This window comes from Centrocercus urophasianus, unplaced genomic scaffold (genome assembly GCF_019232065.1).
Source record: "Centrocercus urophasianus isolate 14NV4802_14NV808 unplaced genomic scaffold, USGS_Curo_1.0 seq_1215, whole genome shotgun sequence".
Lineage (NCBI taxonomy): Eukaryota > Metazoa > Chordata > Aves > Galliformes > Phasianidae > Centrocercus > Centrocercus urophasianus.
The window spans coordinates 23,571-46,367 of NW_024884382.1; the positions used below are offsets into that span (position 1 = coordinate 23,571).

A 22,797-nucleotide genomic window follows, 5' to 3' on the forward strand; every position below is an offset into this window, starting at 1 on the left:
CCATGACATGGGGCAGCTGCTCAGCTTATGGTCTCCATAGCAACCCTTGCAAAAAGATTGCTTCAGGAAGGAAGGGAAGGAGCCAGGAACCCCTGGGTGAGATGCAGGACACACTGAAGCCATTGTTAAGGCAGGAGTAAAGGGTTGATATGAAAGAACAGGCCTGATGCATCGCAGACTGGGCATAGGAAAAAGGCCTTTATGATGCCTGGGGGAAGGGAATCAGCACACAGAGCACAAGACCTTCACTGTGGGCTCCAAGCGGGCTGCGTGCACTCCCAGGGGACATCAGGCTGCACCAGCTCTTTGGCACTGCAAGAGGGCCTGGGAGCAGCTCATAACCCCTGAGCACCGTGCAGGGCAGGAAGTGCTGCTCTAGCCCAAGCCAGAGGGCGAGCATGGAGGCTGCCAGCGGGGAGGGACAGAGACCCAGGTCTGCCACTCCATGGACCCTTTCCCGCATGCCTGGGACAGGGCAGATGTCACAGGAGCTGGGGAGGAGCTGCAGCAGAGCTGTTCCCAACTCAAAGCACACAGTAGCGGCTGAGGACCATCCTGCTGCAGGATGCCGGGACAGTAAACGCATGTGCACAGAGAGGGGTGGCTGACTGCCCCACTGCTGTTCCGTTCCAGACTGAGGTGTGCAACATTGGTCCTGTGAGGTGGAATGCGGCGCACGGCACTTCCCCAGGGCTGCAGGTGTGGTTTCAGCACTGCTACAGGCTGAGCAAGGCAGCTCCGACAGCTCCCGCTGCTGTCAGCCATCCCCGGAGGACACCAGCTCCCTTCTTTCATTTTGGAGGCGGGTCCCAGCTCTTGGGCGGACATCTGGAGCTCATGCCTTGTCACATCCCTTCAAACAGCAGCTGCCGCTGCAGGCTCCGAGCCCATCCACAGCTCCCCGCTGCCAGTCCCGTCAGCTGTCACCGGCTCTGCAGCGATCCTCCGACACGGACGACACAGATGTGAACACAGACACATGTATGTACTCACACACGCATTCACCCCACAACAGTCAGAGTGGCGTTGACTTGACACACGGCTGGACAGCTGCTTGCCTGGCAGTTTTGTCTCATCAGCAATTGATGGCAACAAAATGGAGCCCATGGCCACCCTATCCCCTTGGGATAGGAGAGGAATCGGGCTGACACTGCATCCTGCTGCCCAGGCGGCTCCCAGTCTGCAACCCCCACAAGATCCCCAGTCTGCAAGGCTATACCTGCAAGACAGAGAGGGAATGTGACACCTAAGGGGTGCTGGCAGCTGGCCCGCAGCCTGGCATCCAGAGCACGCGTTGCCCCTGTCAGCCACAGCCTCCTCCCCTACCTTGTGGATCTGCGGTGGAAGCTCATCCTCTGAGCTCTCCTCTGGCACAGGCTCTGGGTGTCTTGCTGACTGCCCGTCCTCAGCCCAGCCTCCCAGTGGGAGGCGGGAGAAGTGTGATGGGGCTCTGTGCACTGTGCCTGGGTCTGCAGGAGAGGCGAGGAGGATTAGCTACCTGGGGGGCTGTCAGTCTTCAGAGATAAGCACGTTGTTTGTGCCGTTATTATGGGACATGGGTTACAGCACTGTGACCAGAAGGCTCCGACCTCTGCCCTGGCTCCCATACCTGTGATGCCACCATAGCGTCGCTGGAAGCCCGTCTGCAGCGTGGCTGTCTCCTCAGCAGGCTGCCGTGACGAGAAGGGATAGCTGGCAGAGCGAGGCAGGGGGACAGGGGCACCTCGCTGACCATCCAGCTCCTCATGGGTGCTCTCACCACTCTCATCACTCTCTCGCCGGTGCCAGGTGTGCCTCTCAGGCTCCAGCTGGGCATGCTGCTTGTGCAACTGCAGAGCCAAGACACAGGTGGGTCAGCTACAGATGCCCCACTGCACCCCCAGTGCATCCTCTCCCCAGCAAGGCACTTCCAGTCAATCCAAGCTAACAAAAGCAGGGCACCGCAGTCCTGTCTGCGCTGGGCCCATATCCCCTCTGGTTAGTTCAACTCACCTCATGCATGTAGAGTGCGTGAAGACTCATCTCAGTGGAGGCATACTCTGACAGGATCATGCTCTGCAGCTGACCCTCCCAGGCGCTGCTCCCTGAGCTCACAGTCCTCGCATCAGCACTGCCATGGGAAACAAGAGTGATGTTTATGTGGCCACAAATACCACCAAGCCTCTTTCTGCTCTAGGGTCAGGCAGTGAAGGCTGCCTTACCCAGAGGCTGTCATGGCACTGGAACCACGAGGCTGGGTTCCCTCTCCATCTCTTCCTGCTGTCTGAAAGCCACCAGAGGTCTGCTGGGCAGACTGGAGTGGGGAGAAGGAACGCAGGGCTGAAGCCACTTCAGAGAGATGACGAGAGGCCTGTCCATCACGGCCCATGTGGAATCCCAGCACTGAGGAGCCCGCTATCACATTGGCAATCAGGCTGTGAGGCTGCAGAGACAAAAGGGAGAGAGAATCACTGTCCTGCGCAGACTTGGAGGCCTGATCCCCACCGAGACCCCAGCTCTCTTTAGTCCCATTCCCACCTCAGAGGAGGCAAGAAACCCTTGCTGCCCTTCTCTAAAAAAACAGAATTAGTCCCAGTGAGTGCTGATTCATCATATTTGCACTCCTGGACACAGCCCAGGTAAGGGCAAAGTCTGTCCTGAAGGCCGGATTATCACACTTTGCCAGCACCCAGCGAACACTCCAGAACCACAGCACATTCTCCTCCATCCTGCGCACCTCTGACTCTGACTGCAGGGACTGGATGGAACTGAAGAGGGCATTTTCAGGGAGCACAGCCTGCTGGGCCAGTGCCATGCTGCTGTCCCGCTGCACCCGTTCCTTCAGGAAGCCGATGAAGGCCGTGCTCTCACGGGGTGGCTGCCACTTGGGGTTGGTGATGGCAAAGTGCATGAGGGACAACTCCGTCTTGCCGTCCTCAGCCTGCTGGTAAATGGAGGCCTCCGTCTTCCCTGCTGACATCCACTGTAAAGCACAGAGAAGACCAGGATCTCCTTTACACCCGTGCCAAACCTAGGAATCCTGCACACCAGCTAGACTGGACATAGTACACAACAACCTGCATGATGGACCATATCCCCAGGCAGTTGGCACGCACTGTACCAAAAGCCCCATAACTAGTTCAGCCTTTGCAGCCTACCTTCCTTCTCCGTCCCTAAATATGCATTGCTGGAAGGGAACTAGAGAGGTGAAGGCCAGTCACAGAGCTGAAAGGTTTGTTTTGTATTGTCCAACCCACAGGCTGTTTTTGTAAGTTGCCTGCCACAGTGAGTCCATCCCCTGCTAGTTCATGGTCCTGTCACTAGAAATTCTTTCCTGGCAAGTAACATTTTCAGGAAAGGCCCAGGAAACAGGCTAATTTTCTTTCTCTCCAGAGCAGACTTTGTAAAAGGGAATATACATATCCCATCCCCAGTAAGCTGCCTCTCTCCTGGGCTAAAGTAGCCCAGCTTTTAAATCAGTTATCATCAGTCAGACTTTCTAGATTTCCAAATATCCCAATTCTTCTCTCCTGAGAGAGTCCTGGTATGAAAACAGCCCCCACAGGACGTACCGCTGGGTGGCCATGCTGGCGCACGTCCATCTGGGCAAAGGAGCAGGTGTCACCCACCCCTACCACCTCCACGGTGAAGTTGCGGAAAAAATCAACGATGTCCAAGGATTTGGGACGCAGGCAGATGATGAGGATCAGGGGGGTAATGATGGGACTCAGAAGCTCCTCCAGGATGAAAACCTGAGGACAAAGATGATGAGCTCAGCACAAAGGTGAGGATGTCAAGAAACTTGCCAGCCCCAAAGCCAACCCATAGCTTTAGGCCACCTTCTATGGCAGGGTGCTTCTGAGAAAACCACCTTGTTCCTGTGCCAGTCCAGGGATGGGAGAGGATTTCCATCCCAGCCCCTTGCAAGCTAGGCTCACCGCTTTGTACTGGAAGAGCTGGGCAAACTCATCCCTCGTCTCATAGCGGTGGGCATTGCCCTGCCAGTGGTCAGGCATGTAGTGGATGTGTGCCAGGATGACTCGCAGCAGCTGCTCAGGGCAAAACACCAGGTGCTGGTCGGGGATGAAAGACCTGCAGGGCAAGACAGGGAAACGTCATAGTATTCCTGGAAGATTTCATGCAGGGATGATGGAAGACTGACACATATTACAGCTTCACCTGTGGCCTTCACTCCAACCCAAACCCTCCTGCCAGCCCAGCCCAGGGATGTTACTGTATGGCTCCAGCAACTTCCCTTATATCAACACTGAAGCCATCACCATAGCCACTGTGTCCAAGTTCACCACTGGCCCCCTCTCCTGCCTGCCCTGCCCTGACTCGCCCCAGCCGTGCCCTTCACTCACACAGATTCATGTCCACTTGTAACACTAAAAATGCACTCAAATGAAGGCTATCAACCTCACTGCTCCTCCACCATACTGCCAGCAGCATACAGCCCTGTTCAGCATCGACCTCCCTCACCTGCACACTGTGATGCCCACCCCGAGAAGGGTGACTGTGGTCAGGACGTGTTCAACCGCCAGCACGTCTTCATCATAGATGGTGAGAGCAATGAGCACTGCCAGGATGGAGCCAGCAAAGAAGGCCACGTTTTTGGCCACAATAGTGAGGAGAGGGGAGATGAAACAGTTCATATATTTGGAAGCTGGCTTGTAACCTTTGCTGAGACGTGACTGCAGTTCATGGTCTAGCTCGTTGAAGTGACGGAGGTAACAGCGGCCATACAGAGACCAGCAGCGGGCACCCAGGCTGCCTGGTTCCCGCTTCAGGATCTCCGTGTAGCTGAAGAAGGCGTAGAGGATCTGCCAGATGAGGATGAGGGGGCAGAGGAGGAAGTTGGCGATGCCAATCCAAAGGATGCGAGTGCTGAGCTTCTCAGCCAGCTCCAGGCGATTCCCAGCCCGCTTATATTCAGCCTTCAGGCTCCACTCGTTCTCAAAGAGTGAGCCAGGCCCCCAGAAGAAGATGAGCTCAAAGTTATACTTAAGCCCACGCGTGTAGAAAACGGTGTCTCCCAGCAGGGGCAGGCGGAAGCGGATGGGCAGCAGTGACTTGTTCACCATGGCCACCATGTAGTTCTTGAAGCGGAGGATGCGGTGGTAGATGTCCAGCTCTGTCAGTTCCTTCTTGTGGATACAGATCTGGTGCTCTTTCTGGATCTGCACGATGCGGGCCTGTACCTCCTGCCAGGTGTAGTAGGGCAAGTTGGACTGGAAGGGAAAGCAGTGAGGTTGGGGCAGGTTCCAAGGATGGAGGCTGGGCTGAGCTTGTTCCAACAGCAGAACCCAGCACACACCTCAGGGTGTGTACGAGCCACGAGCAACCACGGCACCAGGCACCTCTTCCTGCACTGCTTCAGTCTGAGTCATCCCAGCAAGCCCCAAACCATGCCCCAGTGCCCTTTGCCCCTCGAATAGCATAGGTGGCTGTTTCCCACCCACTCACATGCCAGTTGTATTAGAGGCACAAATACAGGTGCTGTCTCGCATAGGTCCTCCCTCCCAGAGCTCACAGTCCTGCTGTTTGGAGGCAGGAGTAGGGGATGGGAACATAACCAAAGTCCCAGAGGCAGCCTACAGAAAAGCAGGGGATAAACCAAACCTTTTGGCTCATCCCATCTTTCTCAAGATACAGTCTCTACTCAAAATACACACAAACACCCTTTGGTGCTGTCCATCAGAGCAAGGACTCTGGACTAGGATGCATGCACAAGCCTCAGAGCCCAGCTTCGCCAAACTCATCACCAACGCAATCTTCAACAACTAAGTAGCTCTACTCCCCATTTTTCCAATCAAAGAAGTAAACAAAGAAGTTGATAGTGTCTGCTTCCCAGGGGTCCAAGAATACCTTCACTTATGCCTTCTCTGTTGAAAAGCGTCACAGAAAAGGCCACCACAGAAGACTAAACATATGGAGCAGCAGACGGCAGATGCATGTGCCAGCACAGAGAGAGACAGGCTGGGCAAAGTGGGTAACAAGCAGCAAGCTGGCTGCTGGAGAAGAAGCTGGAAAGAAAACCATGCAGTCACATAGCCTGGGAAAAGCTGAAGCAGAGGACTGAGCATTCAGTGCAAGTCTCTCAGAGAAGCTGGCTCCAGAGAGGAGTGAAGATGAGCTGCTTCTCACTGCACAAAAAAACACCTCCCACTTCATGTACCATGTGTAGCCCTTGTCCCACCTACTTACCATGGGGATTCGGAGGGCATTGATGTAGAAAGAGTGAATCTCCCAGTAGCAACAAATGTTGTAGATAAATTTGACAAGTCTGTGAATCCAGAAAACCCCAGCTATCACCAGGATGCAGATGAGGAAGCTGTTTGCCTGGATTCTGAAAAAAAGAAGGTGGCAGTAGCAGTGGGAGATGAGCCCTGGGCAAGAGCTACCAGCACCTGAGAAAGCGCGGTAAGTGCCTTGGCTGCCCCTACCTTGCACTGCAGACATTAGGAGGCAGGAAAGCATCTGGTAGAGTCACTTTTATGGGCTCACTGGGATGCTGGCTGTGATTTACCGCTTTGTTGGCAAAAAGGATATCGTAATCAACGCAGCTAATAAGAAAGGTGGTAAACGCCACCACGAAGATGAACTGCCTGTGAAGAAAGAGAGAAATAATGAGGGAAGCCTTCTGCCTCCTCCAAACGTGAAGCAGGCGGGAGCACAGGGTCACACATCTTGAAGATGCAGGGTCACACATTCCACAGGCAGCAGGAAAGCTCAAGGGCACCAGTTCCACAGAATGAACCAAAGGTCTGGGGCACAGAAAACTCTAATGAAGGGTTGACAGGAGGACTGTAACAGGAACCCTCCTGCCCACTCAACTGCAGAAGCTCGACAGCCTCTCATCGATGCTCCCCATGGGCTTTTGCAGCCCCAACACAGGGGCACTCCAGACTTACATGAGCTCAAAGATCTCTCCGATGAGCATGCAGGTGAAGCCATTCTTCTGATGCAAATTATAGACGTGAAAGCTACAGTTAAGGAGAACAGCTGGGACACTCCTTCCCTCTGACACAGGACAGCGAGGCTGCTGTCCCACTAACACCCTCAGCTCTCAGCCAAACCTCTCCACCACCTACACAGCTCCCCCCTGACCCCCACACAGGCTGTGAAAGGATATCCGAGAGAAGAAGAGGTCTAGGTTCTCTATGTGGTGCCAGGGAGCTGCACGGAGGAGAGGCAGAGTGAGAACCAGGCATAACCCGAGCCCGGGGCCCTCCCAGCTCCACACTGCCCGTAGCCCCCAGCCCGCTTCGCCGCTGCCTGCGGGCCTCACCCCGGCCTGCCACCCCTTCCCGGCCCGCCGCTGCCCAGGCCCCGGGCTCACACTTAGCGCCCTCCGGGACGTGCACAAGGAGATCGCCGCCGCCGGGCGGGGATTCGGTAGAGGAGCTCTCCAGCCGCTGGTACTGCGTCTCCAGGTGGGCCATGGCCGGGCCCCGCCGCCGCCGGCCCCAGCCCCGGGCCCGGCCCCGCCCCCCGCGCGACCGGCGGCCGCACCGCCCAATGGCGATCGCGGGGCGGGTCCGCGCTGGGCCGATCGGAGGGCGGGAGGGCGGGCGGTGGGATGACCCTCGCGGCGACCCGTAGGGGGAAGCCGGAAGCGGCCTTGGCTGAGAGTACCCCGGCTGCGGCCTGCACTTCCGGTGCCGCAAGGGGGCACTGGGGGATCCGCATAGGGGCTGCGGCCCGGGCTGGAGCGGGGGGGGGAGCTGGGCCGATGACGGCCCCCGAGAGCAGGTCGGTTTTCCAGGCTGTCCTGGACCCCGTTCTCCTGCACGGGCTTTCCCTCGTAAGCGGGTTCGCTGCGAATCCCTCTGCTGCCGAGCCAGCGCCTTCAGGGCACGGTGCGTTGTTCTCTGCGGTGCAAGGGGGCTGCGTGCCGGGCTGGCATCGGGGAGTGCTGAGCAGCAGAGCTGCCCTGCTGAGTAGGCATCCCTCGGCCTAATGCCATCACCACAGGATCCCCAAGGCTCCCTCTCCTGCCTTGTGCCCCTTGTGCAGCCAGGCAGCGTGGGGTTGAGAGGGGACCCAGGGGGACCCGCTGTTTGTGGTGCTGCACGGTCCTGTCTTCTTTCAGAGAAACCTGCAGCCACCCACGGAGGGGAGAAGGCCGGCACAGTCCCCGAGGTGCCGGAGCGGATGTGCTGCTTAACCTGCGGTCGGGAGTTTTGCAGCCGGGAGGAGCAGGTGAGCAGACTGTCGTGGCTTGCTGGGTGCTGCTGGGGGTTTCAGCCCCACACCAGGCTGCTCAGTGACAGCTGCTGCTGGCAGCTTCGTTAGGGCCTTCTCCTGGAGTTCTGCATGTCTGATCCAGGCAGATCAGACAGGACTGTGCCATTTGAGGATAGCCCAGTACGTTTGGTGACGCTTTGTTGGCACCAGGAGGTGCTGTTTCCTCATAATAGTGGTAAAGTCATTCAGACTCTGTACAGTATCACTTGATATATCTTTCACTTGAAGCAACACTACAAGAAAAAGAGGATAGTGCAGATATTCATTCATCTCTTTAAATGCTAGTAGTCCTGAGAGTCACAAGGTGTGATGGATCTCCATCAGGGTGCCGCAGGCTGCACAGATCCAGTCCTTGCAAAGTTTTTCCCATTGTAGTCCTTCAAGTTCTTACACAGTGTTTTCTTTAAAGAGAGCAACTCCATCCATCTTTCCTATTGTAAAATTGAAAGGATCTTCATATGAGAACTTCTTAATGCAGATCTGGACAAATGCAAGGCCATGCAGGAGGTGCTGCTACTGAGTGAGAGCTGTCTGTGGACTGCTCTTTTCTGGTGACTCGGCTGAGTTTGTCCTGCAGCCATGGGATTTGTGCGGCGCAGCAAAGGCCTGAAGGCCGAGCTGCACATGCAGCACAGCGCAGTGCAGGCCTGGGTCTGTTTAGGTTAACGGCTAACTGGCTCTGCCTGATGTACTGTTATTTTCTTCTCAGGATCACTGCAGCCCCAGAATTGGTGTGGCTGCTGGAGTCTGTCAGCATGGAGTCTTTGGTAGGGGTGGAACACTGGGACCCTGCTAGCTCACTCTTCCCTTCACAGACTGAGCACTACCGACTTGACTGGCATCGCTTCAACCTGAAGCAGCGACTCCAAGGCCGCCGGGCGCTGACGGTGGAAGAATTTGAGGAGAAGAGCAGAGCAGGTGAGAAATGGGGCTGCCTCAGCAGGACCCAGAGACTTCTAGTGACTTTGCTATTCTGTCTAGGAGTGAAGCCTCCAGGTGCCTGTAGATGTTCACAGTCTTTTTCATCTGTCTGATACGTCAGGGCTGTGGGCTGATCCCTGGAGCCACCTGCAAAGTTTCGGGTAGGCTGTTTGATGATCTTTGTTTTGCTCCATTGCCCCATTTTCTCTTCCCTGCAGGTGATATTTCCAGCATCTCAGGGTCTGATTCAGAGAGCTCTGATGCAAGCAGTGAGTCAGAATTGCCTTCCCCTGCCAGCAACAGCCCTTCCACCGCCCAGCGTCCCCGCTCCCACAAGGTGCTGCTCCGCAATGCAAGGGGACAGTTCATTTCTGCCTATCGCTGCATACTGAGCACTGGGAAGGCAAGTCACAGTCCAGTTTGTTGGGAACGGGGACCCAGAGAAGAGGGGTGGCACTGGCATGCAGACATCCGTCTGAAAGTCTCTGGGGCCTCTTGAGGGGAATGAAGAAGCTGCAGCTGAGGTGCCCCCAGCAGTGTGACTAGGACTGTATATATGCCAGCAGGGGAAGTGTCCTTTGACTTGGGGACAGCAAGGAGTAGTGGGTGATCCCATAGATGCTAGCAGGAGTGTTTGTGTCTCAGGGTGGCAGCAAGGAGCCCATGGAGTTGATAACCTCACTGCAGAGCCTCAGTGCAAGCACATGCTGGGTTGTGCTGATGATGGGCGGTGGGCACTTTGCAGGAGCTGTGTTCCGTGGGTGAGTACAAGGGCACAAGGCTGAAGTTGTTTCGGTAGGGACAAGCATGGCTAGCTGTTGGATGGGCCCTTCCCTTCGCTGTAGCTCCCAGGTACAGGAACACAAGACCTTCCACCGCTACACTGTGCGAGCCCGGCGGGGCACAGCCCAGAGCCTACGGGATGCCCAGACTCCAGGATCAGCACCCAGATCAGCAGGAGCCTCCCTGCGGCGTTACAACGAAGCTGCACTGCGTAAGGTGAGAACAGACCACAGGCTTGGGTTTTCAGTAGGGAAACCAGTTTTCAGCTGGTCATAACCAGCTCTGTGCGATGATGCCATGCCACTGTTGGAGTTCATATGCAGGCTGTGAGTTCCAGAACAGAATCAGGATCCAATTTAGGCTGCCGTGTCTTGAATTTGCCTGTTCCAGGGCTGCTGGTGCCCACACTGTGCGTTCAGGACTCCATGGAACCTTCCTTTCTTCCCCAGGATATTCAGGACCTGTTGGCAGCTTGGGCACAGCACCTCAAGGAAGCTCAGCGCATCTTTCTCCGAGCCCCTCGTCACAACCGGGCGCTGCTCTTTGATAGCAGGAACCCCCACCTCAGCCCCAGAGACCCCCGTGTCTGCCACATCCCCCTCAGCACACGCAGGGCCACCCTGAGGGAGGTGCTGCGAGTCCATGCTGTGCTGTCCAGTCTGCAGGTGTTTGGTGAGTTGGCCTGGCCCTGGTGCCCCAACACCTGTGGTCGGTGCAGGTGAGGTGGCGTGGTCCCTCATGTAACTCTGGAGTGCTGGGCACATCTAGTGGTTCTCCTCTTCTCCATCCCTGGGCAATGACACCCTTGATGTCTAGGGAAGGACACCCCACTGGAGGACATCACTGGGTCCCCACGAAAAGTCTGGCAGAAGAAGCAGCGGGCAGCTGAGATGGATTCCTTGCAGATGGACACAGGTGGTGAATTCAACCAGCGAGGGGGGAGCCGGGGGGGGGTGGTCAGGTGTTAACTGGGGATGAGATTTACAGCCCTGTAACAGGGCAGAATGCTGTAGCGGGGACTCTGCAGAGAGTGGCTTCCTGCTGAGTAGAAGGGGAAGGTGTGCTTATCTGAAAGCCCCAAATAATTCATGCTCTGTGTGGGGTTTCAGCCCCTCTCCTTTCTCCCTCATCAGCCCCAGAGGAGGAGGAGGTAGAAGAGGAGGAAGAGACTCCAGCAGGGGAACTGGAAACTGTGGAAGTGACACTGGGGACCTTGGACCTCCGGGAGTTTGAAGTGATGCCCAAGAGAAACCGCAAAAGGTGGAAGAAGAGAAATAAAAAGATGGAGAATGGTGAGGGGGAAGGTACTGGGGAAGGGACTGCCACGCCTGAGGTGCTGGCTAGGCTTCCTCACCCCCTGATCCCACTGCAGGGCTCCATGCTGAAGAGACAGGATGCTGTGGAACCCAGGGTGGGCAGCCCAGCCTGGAGCTGGTTACAGAACTGAAGGGGAAGTCTGGGGCTGAACCCTTTCCTTGGGAGACTGCAGGTGAGCAGAGCTGAGAGCCTGGCCAGATGAGCACCTGCCATGTGTGCTGGGTACTTTGCAGTTGGGGTGAAGAGCAAATTGTTGTGCAGGTACATTGAACAGTTAAGTGTCAGGGTGGCTGTAATGTAGCCACATGCTTTCAGGCATGCGGTGTGTGCAGAACAGTAACTGAACCATAGTGTTTCTACCTGGATAGATAAGACTAGAGAGCAGCAGAGATTTTTGCTGTGACAGCAGGCCTGGGATGCTGCAGGCAAGCAACTGGCCTGCTCATTGGAGAATACAAGCTGATGGGAGAGGGGAAGGTATCCAGGGACACCAGTTCCATTACCCTAGATCCTGTTCTGTAAGGCAGGCAGCACCTGGTTAAGCCAGGCTGCTGCATGAGGTTGGGATAGGTTTCATCTCAGTAGAGGACATGCCTGCTGTCAACAGAGTCACGGTACACTGTCACAGATGCTGAAGTGCTGGTACCCATGTAATGCTATAATAGGATAGAAAGTACTGCAGTAATAGTGGGGTGGCAAAGTCTTTGGCTGCAGCAAATGAGAATGAGCCCAAATGCAGCAGCCATGGGTGCAGAAATGAAGGAAAAGAGCTGCTTACCTTTGCGAGGCCTCAGGGACATAGAGATCTCCTGCAAGATATTCCCCTCACCTCCACTGCCCACCCTTAAAAGAGGTCTGGGAAGGGATGGATCCTGGCTCCCCCCCTTCCAGTCACTCAATGAGCTGCATGCAGCTGAGCTTTCTTGGGTTGGCCCTGCCTTCCCACCAGGTGCTCCATTATGGGTTCAAGGCCATGACTTAACATTTCTGCTACATACCCACATCCAACTATCAGGATAGTGCTTTAACAGCGATATGTTGGTTTCCCAGTCAGCCAAATGGTCCTGTACCATCAGGCTTCCCCTCTTGTTCTTCTGTCACAGGAGACCCTCAGATCCAGCTCCGCGATGCCCTGTTCACAGCCTGCAAGACTGGGGATGTGGGGACACTGCAGCACCTCCTGGGTGATCCGGAGAGCAGGGGCCCACTGGGGGACAGCAAGGATGGGGATGATGAACAACCCCTGCATCTGCCACACTCCCTGCTCAATAAGCCTATGGATGAGCATGGCTTCACCCTGCTTCATGTGGCTGCACGTGCAGGGAGGGCTGAGGCTGTGCTTCTGCTGCTGGAAGCAGGGGCTGACCCTGCACTCAGGTATGGCCACGGGCATCCAGCAGTTGACAGCCACTGTTACGGGAGTCCAGCAACTCCCTCCTGTTGCAGTTATGTGAGGCTGATACCAGCCTTGTCCTGGGGCAGCTGAGGTTGGTCAGGACCGCTGGGTTTATTTCTAGTTAATTCAGAGGTTTGGGGTGAGATTACCCTTTGAAATGCAAGGAGAGGATGTGGGGGATTGTGGTGTCGGAGTATGCAACCTTCCCCTCCTTGGCTCTAATACTCTGGTCTGATATACATCCTTTAGACACAACTTCAAGGAGTCACTGGGCTCACAGCCCAAGGAGAAGCAGTGATACCATAACATTGAGCTGCTCTTTTCACCTTGCAGAGACAGACAGGAGAGAACCCCTTACTGCGTCTCTGCTGACAAACCAACACGCAATGCCTTCCGCAAATTCATGGTAGACCACCCAGACAAGTACGACTACAGCCGTGCCAAGGTGGGTGCCTGCCCTCTGCCCTTGCCTTCTGGGGACCCCAAGCAAAGTGGCCTTCAGCCACACTCCAGCATCCTGCTCTTGCCTCCTCATGCCTTTATCCCTTACTCTGAGGGAGATGCTGACTGCCCCCTGCCCATACTACCCCAGGTACCTGGCCCTCTAACTCAGGAGATGGAAGCCAAAAAGCTGGAGAAAAAGCGGGCACAGAAAGCCCAGCGGAAGCAGCGGGAGCAGGCACAGCGGGAGGAGCGGCAGCGCTTGGAGCAGGAGGAAGAGGAGAAGCAGCAGTTTGCAGCCTTGTCTGATAGAGAGAAGGTAAGGCCTCGCACATGGGAGAGGAACCAGCCTGGCTGGGCCACTACTGATGCAGTGAGCTCTGGCTCAGCACACCTTGGGGGCTGACCTAACTCTCTGCTCCCCAGAGGGCCCTAGCTGCAGAGCGGAGACTGGCTGAACAGATGAAGAATGGCAGCACAGCTCTTTCCAACATCAGGTAACAGCCCACATAACATGGCTGTTGTGAGGTGACAGAGGGAGAATGCTGCTAATGCTGGCCAGAAGTGTTCCCTTCAATCAGAGACTGTCCCCCACTATTAGCATAATATGGCGCTCATCATTGCAGATAAACTCCTTGCATCAGCACAGCTGTTCCCTGCCGTTCTTGTTCCAGTCCTCATTTCCAGTCTAAGGCTATTCCTGTCCCTCCTATTCCCAGCAGTTTATCCATCCCCTTCAAACATTTTGTCAAGACAGCTTTGTCCACTTGCAGCCAGATCTGTGGCAAACCAAGCCTTCAGCCTCTCCTGTGACTTTCTGACCCCAGCTGCAGTATCCTTCCCTGTGCCACCCCACAAGCTTGAGGGCGGTCAGATCTACACATGGTAGTCTGGGAGATAAAAAAAAAAAAAAAAAAAAAAAAAAAAAAAAAAAAAAAACCAAAACAAACAAACAAAAAAAAAACAACAGACAGGGCCAAAGTCCCATGTTCAGCCTGCCTTGAGGTACCTCATGTACTCCCATGCTGCATCAGCTCCAGGGGGGTGTGCCCTGGTGAGGCTGCTAGGTTAGCCCTGTACTAGTGTGAGCACCTGCTCCCTCACGTCACAGCTGCTACTCAGCCACTGTATGAACCTGTTCTCCCTTCTCCAAGTGCCCCCTTCACTCAAGGCCACTTCTGTTCTTTCCCTGCAGCCGTTGCTGGTACTGTGGAGAGTCCCTGCTGGGCCAGATCCCATTCCATTACCTTGATTTCTCCTTCTGCTCCACGGCCTGTCTGCAAACCCACCGCCGGGCCCAGGCCAAGCACACATAAGGCTGGGGGATGCCATCATCAGCCAGGGACCCATGTGGTGGAGACATGGCTAAGCACTGGCTGTGCAGCTACAGAGAGTCTGTAGAGCAGTGCTGGTAGGTAAGGGGGACTGAGCTGGTCATATCACTCTCTGCAGCAGTTTTCACAAAACTGGGCAGCTGCAGCATAAGTGTAACTCAAGGTATGTTACACAAGGCCTGCACATATTAGTGCAAAAGACCAAGACTGCTCTGTAGTCTGGTTCCAGCTAGGAAGTCCTACTGCCTGCTTTTCTGATGGGTGCCTTGTAGGCTGCTGATCCTGATCTGTACAAACCCTGTAGCCTTGAGCCCCCATGCCTGGAGGTACCTTCTCACCTGTATCTTGCCCTTTCCTCTCCTGGAAGCCACTGAGTCTCAGCCACATCATGTTAACAACTACCTCCTCTGCCTGCATTGTCAATAAAGAGGTGCCTTCAACCCCCTCTAGGTGTTTAAGCATTGAAACTATTTGAGATAAGTTCAAGTATTGATGGAAAACAAGCTGATTCTGGGATCCTTTCCTAGTAAAGAGCCTGCCTGGCTCCAAAGCAGCCAACTTTGGCTGTCCCTGCTGGGCTGTGCCTTTTTCCTAAGCACCAACCAAACCCATAGTGCTTCACCAGCCCCCTGCAATCCCTGCAGGCATAGTGAGAAGCAGTGACAGTGCCTGGCAGTCCTGTGTTTATTCTTTGTCCAGGGGGCTATGGCTGAGGGTCCTGTTGAAAAGGGGTTGGTCAAGGAAGAGCAGGAAGGGGTTGAGGGGTGCCCCCTCTAGCTCCAGCACCGTGATGTTGTTGGGGCAGCCAACACACAGTATCGAGCCAGGCACAAAGAGGGTTTGCTGGGGTCCTTGATGGGGCCAGTACCGGCCCAGATTGAAGCCATTTATCCACAGCTGGCCCTGGGAGATGGAGATAAGACTGAGCCATGCTCTCCACCCTCATCCCCCTCCTAACTCTGCACAGGCTTACCTTGCTCCAACCTGGGAATTTCACAAAGGTGTCCCAGGCAATGCCAGGGGTCTCAAAGGTCCCTGTGTAGAAGGCTGGCCCTGCTCTGCCCCTGCAGCTTGATTTAGGCAGGGCAGCATGGGGCCAGCCCTGCTGGATGGCAGTATCTATGGCCAAGGGGTAGATAAGCCACTTGCTGAGTGGTCTGGAGTCCAAGGAGAGGTTCCCCAGCAAGCCCTGAAGTGGAGCAGAAGGAAAAATGGGGAAGCACGGTTTGCCCTAGGCAGAAAGATGTCGCATGCAGCCCAAGCATGCATCTCCCCCTTAGCAGTGGAGATGGGATCCCCTCAGACAGGCTGCATGGCCTTGGCTGCCACAGCAGCAGGAAAGGGGGATGCCAATCTCACTGCTTTATCCCAAAGTGTTTACCACCTGCCCAGGTCTAAGCCAGTGGGTGTGTGGATAAGAAGAAGGGGATGGTGCAGGATTAACCAGGTAGCAGGGTTTGAGGTGTTCTCACCATGGCTGAGGGCAAGGGAGGGTGTTTGGCCACATGTGCCCACGCCATTTGCATGGAGCAGCCCTGAGGCCCTCTTTCCTCACCTTGAAGTCACTGAAGTTTGCCCCGAAGCTGATCCTGCCCATGTTCTCCAGGAGTACATCCAACGTGTCCCCTGCCTTGCCTTTCACATGCAGTTCTGTCTGACCGTCCCGCTCCAGCGTTCCCTGGTACTCCTGCAGCCATAGGGTAAGCGTTGCCCCACTACATCCCAGTCCCACGCTCTGTCTCACCACCATAAGCACTGCTAGCAGCAGCCTGCTAGTATAGCATTCCACTGCCTTCTCTACACCAGAGCAGACACAAATGGGCCAGCGGAGTGCCCTCAGGGCTTCAATGAGGCTCTCAGTCAGTGTGCTGCCCCAATCCCCATCACAGCACATCTCTCCCAAGAAGCAGGCACCCTTGCTCTCTCACCTTCTGCAGCATCACGTAGCCACGATCACAGATGCTATGGGGAGGAGCGCTCAGCATGGCTGAGGCTAGGATGTCACGGGGCAGCTGCGTGCGGTACAGCATGAAGCCGTGGGCCTGTCAGGCAGCACAGAAAGAGAAGTAGGGCTGGTAATGAGTCCCATTCTTCTATCCTAGAACTTCTCCTCCAGTAACCTTCAGGGCACCCACCTGCTTTACTGCCTCAAAGATGAGTGGGAACTCACTCTGGATGGGCCCAGAGGGGGACAGTACATCCAAGACGTCCAGGAGATCAGCATACTGCAAAGACAGGGATGGGAGCTGGGCAGCCAGGCAAGGCCAGGCAGGACAGCACAAACCTCGAGGCGGGCATTCACCTTGTGCAGAGTCACCCAACCGTAGGCATACTTGGGGGTGGGGGGCGGCATCGGGCCCACTGGCAGGGGCTGAAACTGAACAGCAGACTGTCAGGTGCCCCACAGGGCTGAGGCTTCCCCTAGAATAAGTGCAGACATGGCCCTGCCCAGCCCCTCTCTGCTCCCTCTTCCTAGGACAAGCAGCAGAACCCAGCACTGCCCCTCCTCCTGTCAGGCTCAGTACCTTGCTGATGACTGTGCGGATGGCAAACAGCTTCTCCGTGGGGTCTCCAGCCTCTGAGAGTGGTGCATCATAGTCATAACTGGTGGTCACTGGTTTGTACTGGCCCTTGAAGTCAGCTCCTGGCCAAGGAAGTGATGGGAGCTGCAGGGAGAGCCTAGCACCTGGATACCAGCTCTATGCTGGAGGCAATACAATTGTAGGGAGCATGACCCAGAACTACTCAGGGATTAAAGGAGCCCTCTGGAGTACAAGCTGGGGTGCAGCATCGAAAAACCTCCCCCCTAGGACAGAGAAGCAGCCTGGAAAAGGCTCCCAGATGCAAAGAGTCCTGCTGCATGTCCTCCTTCAGTCTCCCACTCACCGCTCCAGTAGGCAAAGTTGGTGCCCCCATGGAACATGTACCTGTGTAACAGCCCAGAGAGCAGTCAGCACCCACATGGCCTGGACCACCCTGCTGCCCCCCAACCATCTCTAAAACCAATAGAGGAGGGGTCTGGTAGCCAGGCCATGCCCTAAGTTGGCTACTTGCATGTTGACGTTGGCTCCCAGCTGCAGCATATCGGTGAGTCCCTGAGCCACCAGTGTGGCACTGGTGCTCGCATGCGGGCCCCCCCAGTAGTCCAGCCAGCCCACGTAGTATTCAGAGTTCACCTGGGGAAGCCAGGGGCTGTCACCTGCTGGAGATGGGGTGACACACCCCACACCACCCTCTCACATGGTGCCTCACCAGCGGTCCCCTTGGCTCAATGTGGCGCTGGGCACCAAATGCTTCTGTCACATTGGAGTCTACAAGGGGAAAAGAAGTGAGGCTGGAGCAGAAAGGGGGAGAGGACATCTGCCCCATCTCATCTGCTCCTTCCCCTTGGCGGCACCTGGCCCAAAGTCAACAGTGGCATAGAGCCCCTGCAGGGTGCCACAGCGCAGCTCCTCCATCTGTGCACCATCAGTGGTGAAGAGCAGCACCTCAGGGCCCAGCAGTGCCCGGAAGGTGCCCAGCAGGTGCTGCAGGTAGCTGAGGTCACAGGCATAGTAACTCCCATATTCATTCTCCACCTGCAAATCAGGCACCAGGTGGGATACAGCCATGTCCTGACAGGCACCTGGTGACAGGTCCCACAGCACCCACCTGCACACTGATGATGTTCCCCCCATGCTGGTAGAGCCGTGGCTTAATCTTGGGCAGGAGGACATGGAGCCAGGCGTCCACGGCTGCCATGTAGGCTGGGGACAGGGGCAGCTTAGCCCCAACCCTCAGCCACTGGCCCTGCAATGAGAGGGACTGAGGGTGCAGAGGAAGAACTACAGGCTCCCAGAAGAGGGAGAAGCAAATGGAAAAAGTCATGCTTGGGGCTGGGCTGAGGAGCATGCGGGCACTGTCTGAAGGGACACCACGGCCGTGGCCACATGCTGAGCTCACCAGGGTCAGAGGAGCGCAGGATGATGTCTGCTTTCCACAGCAGCCAGGCAGGCAGCCCACCCTACAGGAACGTGGAGAGCATCATCAGTGAGCACGGGGCCAGATGAGCCACCTGGCAGCCCTGGGGCAGGGCCAGGGCTAGGGCTCACCATCTCCCACTCGGCACAGATGTAGGGCCCTGGGCGCAGGATCACCAGCAGCCCCAGCTCCGCAGCCAGGTCCAGGAAGGCTTCCACGTCCCGTTCCCCCGTGAAGTCATACACTCCCGGCTGCGGCTCGTGGTAGTTCCAAGGGACGTAGCTGGGGGGAGGAGGGGATGGCAACCAGAGACAGCCCAAGCTGCGGGGTGTCAGAGCTCCGCACACAGCCTCAGGCTCACTTACACCTGCACGGCATTCAGCCCGGCCATGTAGAGCCGCAGCAGCCGGTCTCGCCAGGCGGGCCGCGGGACGCGGGCGTAGTGCACGCTGCCCGACACGTAGCGGAACGGGGCCCCGTCCTTGCGGAAGCAGTCCCGCTCGAAATCGATCTGGAAGGAGCGCGCCGGGAGGGCGGCCTGCGGGACGGGGGCAGAGCTGGAGGAGGCAGCCCCTCCCCGGCCCCAGCGCAGATCCACGGGGGCCGAGAAGAACGAGACGACCGCAGCCCGCCGCCCTCCCGCACCCACCTCCGTACACAGCAGCGCAGCCGCCAGCAGCAGCACGAGGGCCGGCAGCCCCATGACCGCGGCTCAGAGGCTGGGGAGACGGCGCAGAACGAGCGAAGAAACTCCCATCCCGCCCGAAGCTCCGCGGCGCTCATAATGACGGCACGGGTCCGAACGGCACCGCCCCGCGGCACCGCCTTCCGCCCCTCGCGGCAGGCCACGCCCACTTCCTATCAGACCACGCCCACTTCGGCGAATCTCCGCCCCCTCGGTGCCCCGGGTGACGCGGCGGTGACGTGCGGCGGCGGGCGATGACGCGCGCGGACGATGGGGCAGGCGCTGTGCGTCTGTTCCCGTGGCACCGTCAGCCTGGGGGGTGCGCGATACCTCCTGCTGCAGCGCCTGGCCGAGGGGTGCGGCGAGACGGGGGGCTGCGGATATTGGGCACGGGGTGGGATGCCGGGGGCACGGGGGACGTCGGGCATAAGGGGTGGTCGGGGCACGGAGGGGATGGATAGTCAGGACTTTGGGAGAGATGCTCGTGTATGGAGGGGATGTTTGGGCACGGCTGCCATCCCCACACGGCGCTCTGCTCCGCGCAGGGGCTTCAGCTACGTGGACCTGGTGGAGGGGCTGCGGGACGGGCGCTTCTATGCGCTGAAGCGCATCCTGTGCCACGACAAGGAGGACCGGCAGGCGGCCCTGCGTGAAGTGGAGATGCACAACCTCTTCCAACACCCCAACATTCTGCGCCTGGAGGCCCACTGCCTGGTGGAAAAGGGTGCCAAGCACGAGGCCTGGCTGCTCCTGCCCTATGTGAAGGTGAGGGAGTGGCCCCCGGCCTTATGTCACGCAGGGCTGTGGTGATCACCCGCTGTGTATCTTTGCCAGGGGGGGACCCTATGGAGCGAGGTGGAAGCGCTACGGGAGAAAGGAACATTCATGCCAGAGCAGCGCATCCTTCTCATCCTCCATGGCATCTGCAGTGGGCTGCAGGCCATTCACAGCAAGGGCTACGCACACAGGTGGGGTCCTTGGCCAGGGGTGGGGGCAGCAGGCTTCTAGTGGGCGCTTGGTGATGTCCTCTTCCCACTGCAGGGACCTCAAGCCCACCAATGTGCTGCTGGATGAGGATGACCAGCCTATTCTAATGGACCTGGGCTCCATGAACCGGGCCCGCATGGAAGTCACCAATTCTCGGGAGGCCATGGCTGTGCAGGTGGGTGCCCGTGCTGGGGGGGGGGTGGGAGGGAATCGTCCCACTGCCACCAGCCCTGCATCCCCTCTGCCTCTCTGCAGGACTGGGCTGCCCAGCGCTGCACCATCTCCTACCGTGCCCCTGAACTCTTCACGGTGCCTAGCCAGTGCGTCATCGATGAGCGAACGGATATTTGGGTGAGGACGCAGACCCTCCGCCCCCAACGCTGTGGGGTAAGGGGCCACTCTAATGGCTGCGCTGCAGTCTCTAGGCTGTGTGCTGTACTGCATGATGTTTGGGGAGGGCCCCTACGATGCCATCTTTCAGAAGGGTGACAGCGTGGCACTGGCGGTGCAGAACCCCATCACCGTCCCCACAACTTCCAGGTGAGGTTCTGGAGATGGGTGGGCCCTGCTCCCCATGGCAGGGCCATGCTGACCCCTCACCCCCTACAGGTACTCAGCTGCCTTGCACTGCCTGCTCTCCTCCATGATGACAGTGAACCCCCAGGAGCGGCCCAACATTGAGGACATCCTACAGCAGCTGGAGGGACTGCAGGCTATGCCTGCCGGCCAGGTCACCACAAGTATCTGAGTGTGGCCCATTGCTGGCCTAGGCTGTATTGGGCTGCCCTGGACCTGCTTTCCCCTACGGCTGCTCCTGAGGGGATTTCTGCACCCCAGGGAGAGCTGCTCTGTGCTGGAGGTGTTTTGGAGTCAGATGTTGTCATTTGGGGTTGTGCGATGCAGTGGTTTGTACCCTGAATGCTGCCGCTGGGGCCTGCATGGCTGCTGGTGTCTGTGTGGCTGCTATGGCCAGCACGGCCCAGCACTAGGTTGCAGGACTGGCACATGTGCCCTGCTGCTGAGGGCAAGGCCTCGCTGCCCTCTCTGAGCCCACAGGGCAGCAGGTATCTCCTGCCCTGGGGTATGGCTGCAGCCGGGCCCGGCCTTGTGCTGTGGAGCAAGGCAGGGGCAGGCTGGGCTCAGCGCCCGCTGCCCTGGCACCCACATTGCCTTGTGTTTTGAATAAAGGTGTTCTTGCGGAGATATGCACGGTGTCCTCTGTCCTGCTGGACATGGGGTGAGCGGGGCACACAGCCGGGACCAAGCAGCCAGGCACAGCCAGGCATTGCTGAAGGGGAATGGTGGGGGAGGACAGCTCCACGGCTCCATGCAGCTGCAGCATTAGTGTTAAGCAGAGAAAGTTAATCTCTGGCCCCAGTGTGACAAATCCGTCTGTGGTCACAGCTAAGCCCTGCTGTGCAGCACCGCTGTGCAGGCTCTCAGGGGCAGTGCAGTGCAGGAAAGGGGCTCACGCAGCACGCACTGCGCAAGGCACAGGCAGAGCCCAGCACCTGGGTGCAAAGGGCAGCAGCTCTGCTGCAGGGGGACAAAGACAGCCTTGGGATGGCACTATGAGCATCAGCAGCTGGAGGTGTGTAGCAGACACACAGCAGTTGGGCTGCCCACAGCAGGGAAAGAAAGAGAGGCAGCCAAGTGGTTTCAAAGGGAGCATTCCCCTCCTTTAATCCTCTCACCACAACACAGTAGTAAAACAGCCACAGGGATCCATGCCACGCCAGATGCCCTCACAATGTGCATCCACTGCACTGCAGAGCTGGGACATGCCCTAGGCTTTTCCCAATGCTCCAAGCACTCATCTTTCTGACAAGCCCACCTACCCAACTGGCTGTATACATGAAGATGTTTCAGCAGCCACAGTTCAGGCTGTGCTCAGGCTGAATCTGCTCCTCAGGACTCCAAGAAGGATGTAGGGTTATCCACATGAGGAGGCAGTACCCACCCTGCCTGGATGGCGAGCAGTGTGGGATGAGCACTGCAGTCCTAGGGTCTCTTACCTGCGCGAGGAGCAAGCTGGAGCTGGAGCAGGAGCAGAGCACGCAGGGGGGAAGCATAGCAGCAGCAGCAGCAGCACTGAAGCATGCACCACACACCTGACCTGGCAAGAAACCAGCACAGCTGGGGGGTCACTGGGAGACACAAAGGTTCTCAAATGATTTATTGCAAAGGGTTTCCGCAGGTGACACGGGAAAAGCAGCAAAGTCCTCTGCCAGGCGACCGCTCTACTCCTCGCCCTCCTCTTCATCCTCGTAGGAGTCCAGGCCCACCTCCTCGTAATCCTTCTCCAGGGCGGCCATGTCCTCCCGCGCCTCGGAGAACTCCCCCTCCTCCATGCCCTCGCCCACGTACCAGTGCACGAAGGCGCGCTTGGCGTACATCAGGTCGAACTTGTGGTCCAGGCGCGCCCAGGCCTCGGCGATGGCCGTGGTGTTGCTCAGCATGCAGACGGCGCGCTGCACCTTGGCCAGGTCTCCCCCCGGCACCACCGTGGGCGGCTGGTAGTTGATGCCCACCTTGAAACCGGTTGGGCACCAGTCCACAAACTGGATGCTGCGCTTGGTCTTGATGGTGGCGATGGCGGCGTTGACGTCCTTGGGCACCACGTCCCCACGGTACAGCAGGCAGCACGCCATGTACTTGCCGTGCCGAGGGTCGCACTTCACCATCTGGTTGGCTGGCTCAAAGCACGAGTTGGTGATCTCAGCCACCGACAGCTGCTCGTGATA

At 57.4% G+C, this 22,797-nt stretch overlaps 5 protein-coding genes across 9 annotated transcripts; 2 read left to right on the forward strand and 3 right to left on the reverse strand.

Moving 5' to 3' along the window:
- Nucleotides 1–176: 176 nt before the first annotated feature.
- Nucleotides 177–7,458, reverse strand: ATG9A (autophagy related 9A). Its single transcript, XM_042811201.1, has 14 exons — nt 7,322–7,458; nt 7,115–7,158; nt 6,894–6,958; nt 6,426–6,587; nt 6,187–6,328; nt 4,462–5,210; nt 3,918–4,071; nt 3,552–3,731; nt 2,717–2,962; nt 2,202–2,422; nt 1,993–2,110; nt 1,610–1,829; nt 1,327–1,469; nt 177–1,219 (listed from the first exon to the last, which is right to left on the reverse strand). The coding sequence occupies exons 1-14, from the start codon at nt 7,422–7,424 to the stop codon at nt 1,214–1,216; spliced, it is 2,553 nt and encodes an 850-aa protein (XP_042667135.1). The 5' UTR covers nt 7,425–7,458; the 3' UTR covers nt 177–1,213.
- Nucleotides 7,459–7,679: 221 nt separating this feature from the next.
- ANKZF1 (ankyrin repeat and zinc finger peptidyl tRNA hydrolase 1) lies at nt 7,680–14,865 on the forward strand. 3 transcript variants are annotated; one of them, XM_042811183.1, is made up of 15 exons: nt 7,680–7,841; nt 8,075–8,184; nt 9,045–9,147; nt 9,369–9,553; nt 9,796–9,911; nt 9,996–10,149; nt 10,383–10,605; nt 10,750–10,848; nt 11,043–11,225; nt 11,306–11,422; nt 12,354–12,627; nt 12,980–13,091; nt 13,239–13,406; nt 13,514–13,584; nt 14,283–14,865. In XM_042811183.1, the coding sequence occupies exons 1-15, from the start codon at nt 7,715–7,717 to the stop codon at nt 14,401–14,403; spliced, it is 2,163 nt and encodes a 720-aa protein (XP_042667117.1). In that variant the 5' UTR covers nt 7,680–7,714; the 3' UTR covers nt 14,404–14,865. The 3 variants fall into 3 exon arrangements, with proteins under 3 accessions (XP_042667117.1, XP_042667118.1, XP_042667119.1); XM_042811184.1 differs by having other exon boundaries at nt 11,067–11,225; XM_042811185.1 differs by lacking the exon at nt 7,680–7,841 and having other exon boundaries at nt 8,098–8,184; nt 8,939–9,147.
- Nucleotides 14,866–15,081: 216 nt separating this feature from the next.
- On the reverse strand, nt 15,082–19,165 carry GLB1L (galactosidase beta 1 like). 3 transcript variants are annotated; one of them, XM_042811188.1, is made up of 17 exons: nt 19,031–19,165; nt 18,747–18,919; nt 18,513–18,663; nt 18,364–18,424; nt 18,073–18,167; nt 17,819–17,999; nt 17,674–17,732; nt 17,476–17,597; nt 17,308–17,348; nt 16,947–17,065; nt 16,724–16,798; nt 16,557–16,646; nt 16,350–16,463; nt 15,977–16,108; nt 15,531–15,610; nt 15,395–15,472; nt 15,233–15,324 (listed from the first exon to the last, which is right to left on the reverse strand). In XM_042811188.1, exons 1-16 carry the CDS (start codon nt 19,082–19,084, stop codon nt 15,415–15,417), a joined length of 1,605 nt encoding a protein of 534 aa, XP_042667122.1. In that variant the 5' UTR covers nt 19,085–19,165; the 3' UTR covers nt 15,233–15,324; nt 15,395–15,414. The 3 variants fall into 3 exon arrangements, with proteins under 3 accessions (XP_042667121.1, XP_042667120.1, XP_042667122.1); XM_042811187.1 differs by having other exon boundaries at nt 15,082–15,324; nt 15,395–15,610; XM_042811186.1 differs by having other exon boundaries at nt 15,082–15,610.
- Nucleotides 19,166–19,336: 171 nt separating this feature from the next.
- Nucleotides 19,337–21,258, forward strand: STK16 (serine/threonine kinase 16). The gene is made up of 7 exons (XM_042811195.1): nt 19,337–19,422; nt 19,612–19,831; nt 19,901–20,034; nt 20,108–20,228; nt 20,309–20,404; nt 20,472–20,593; nt 20,663–21,258. The coding sequence occupies exons 1-7, from the start codon at nt 19,337–19,339 to the stop codon at nt 20,799–20,801; spliced, it is 918 nt and encodes a 305-aa protein (XP_042667129.1). The 3' UTR covers nt 20,802–21,258.
- A 449-nt stretch (nt 21,259–21,707) lies between these two features.
- Nucleotides 21,708–22,794, reverse strand: TUBA4A (tubulin alpha 4a; the record flags this gene model as incomplete). Its single annotated transcript, XM_042811182.1, has 1 exon — nt 21,708–22,794. A coding segment is annotated over one exon (501 nt), but the record flags the coding sequence as incomplete, so codon positions are not given.
- Nucleotides 22,795–22,797: the final 3 nt, after the last annotated feature.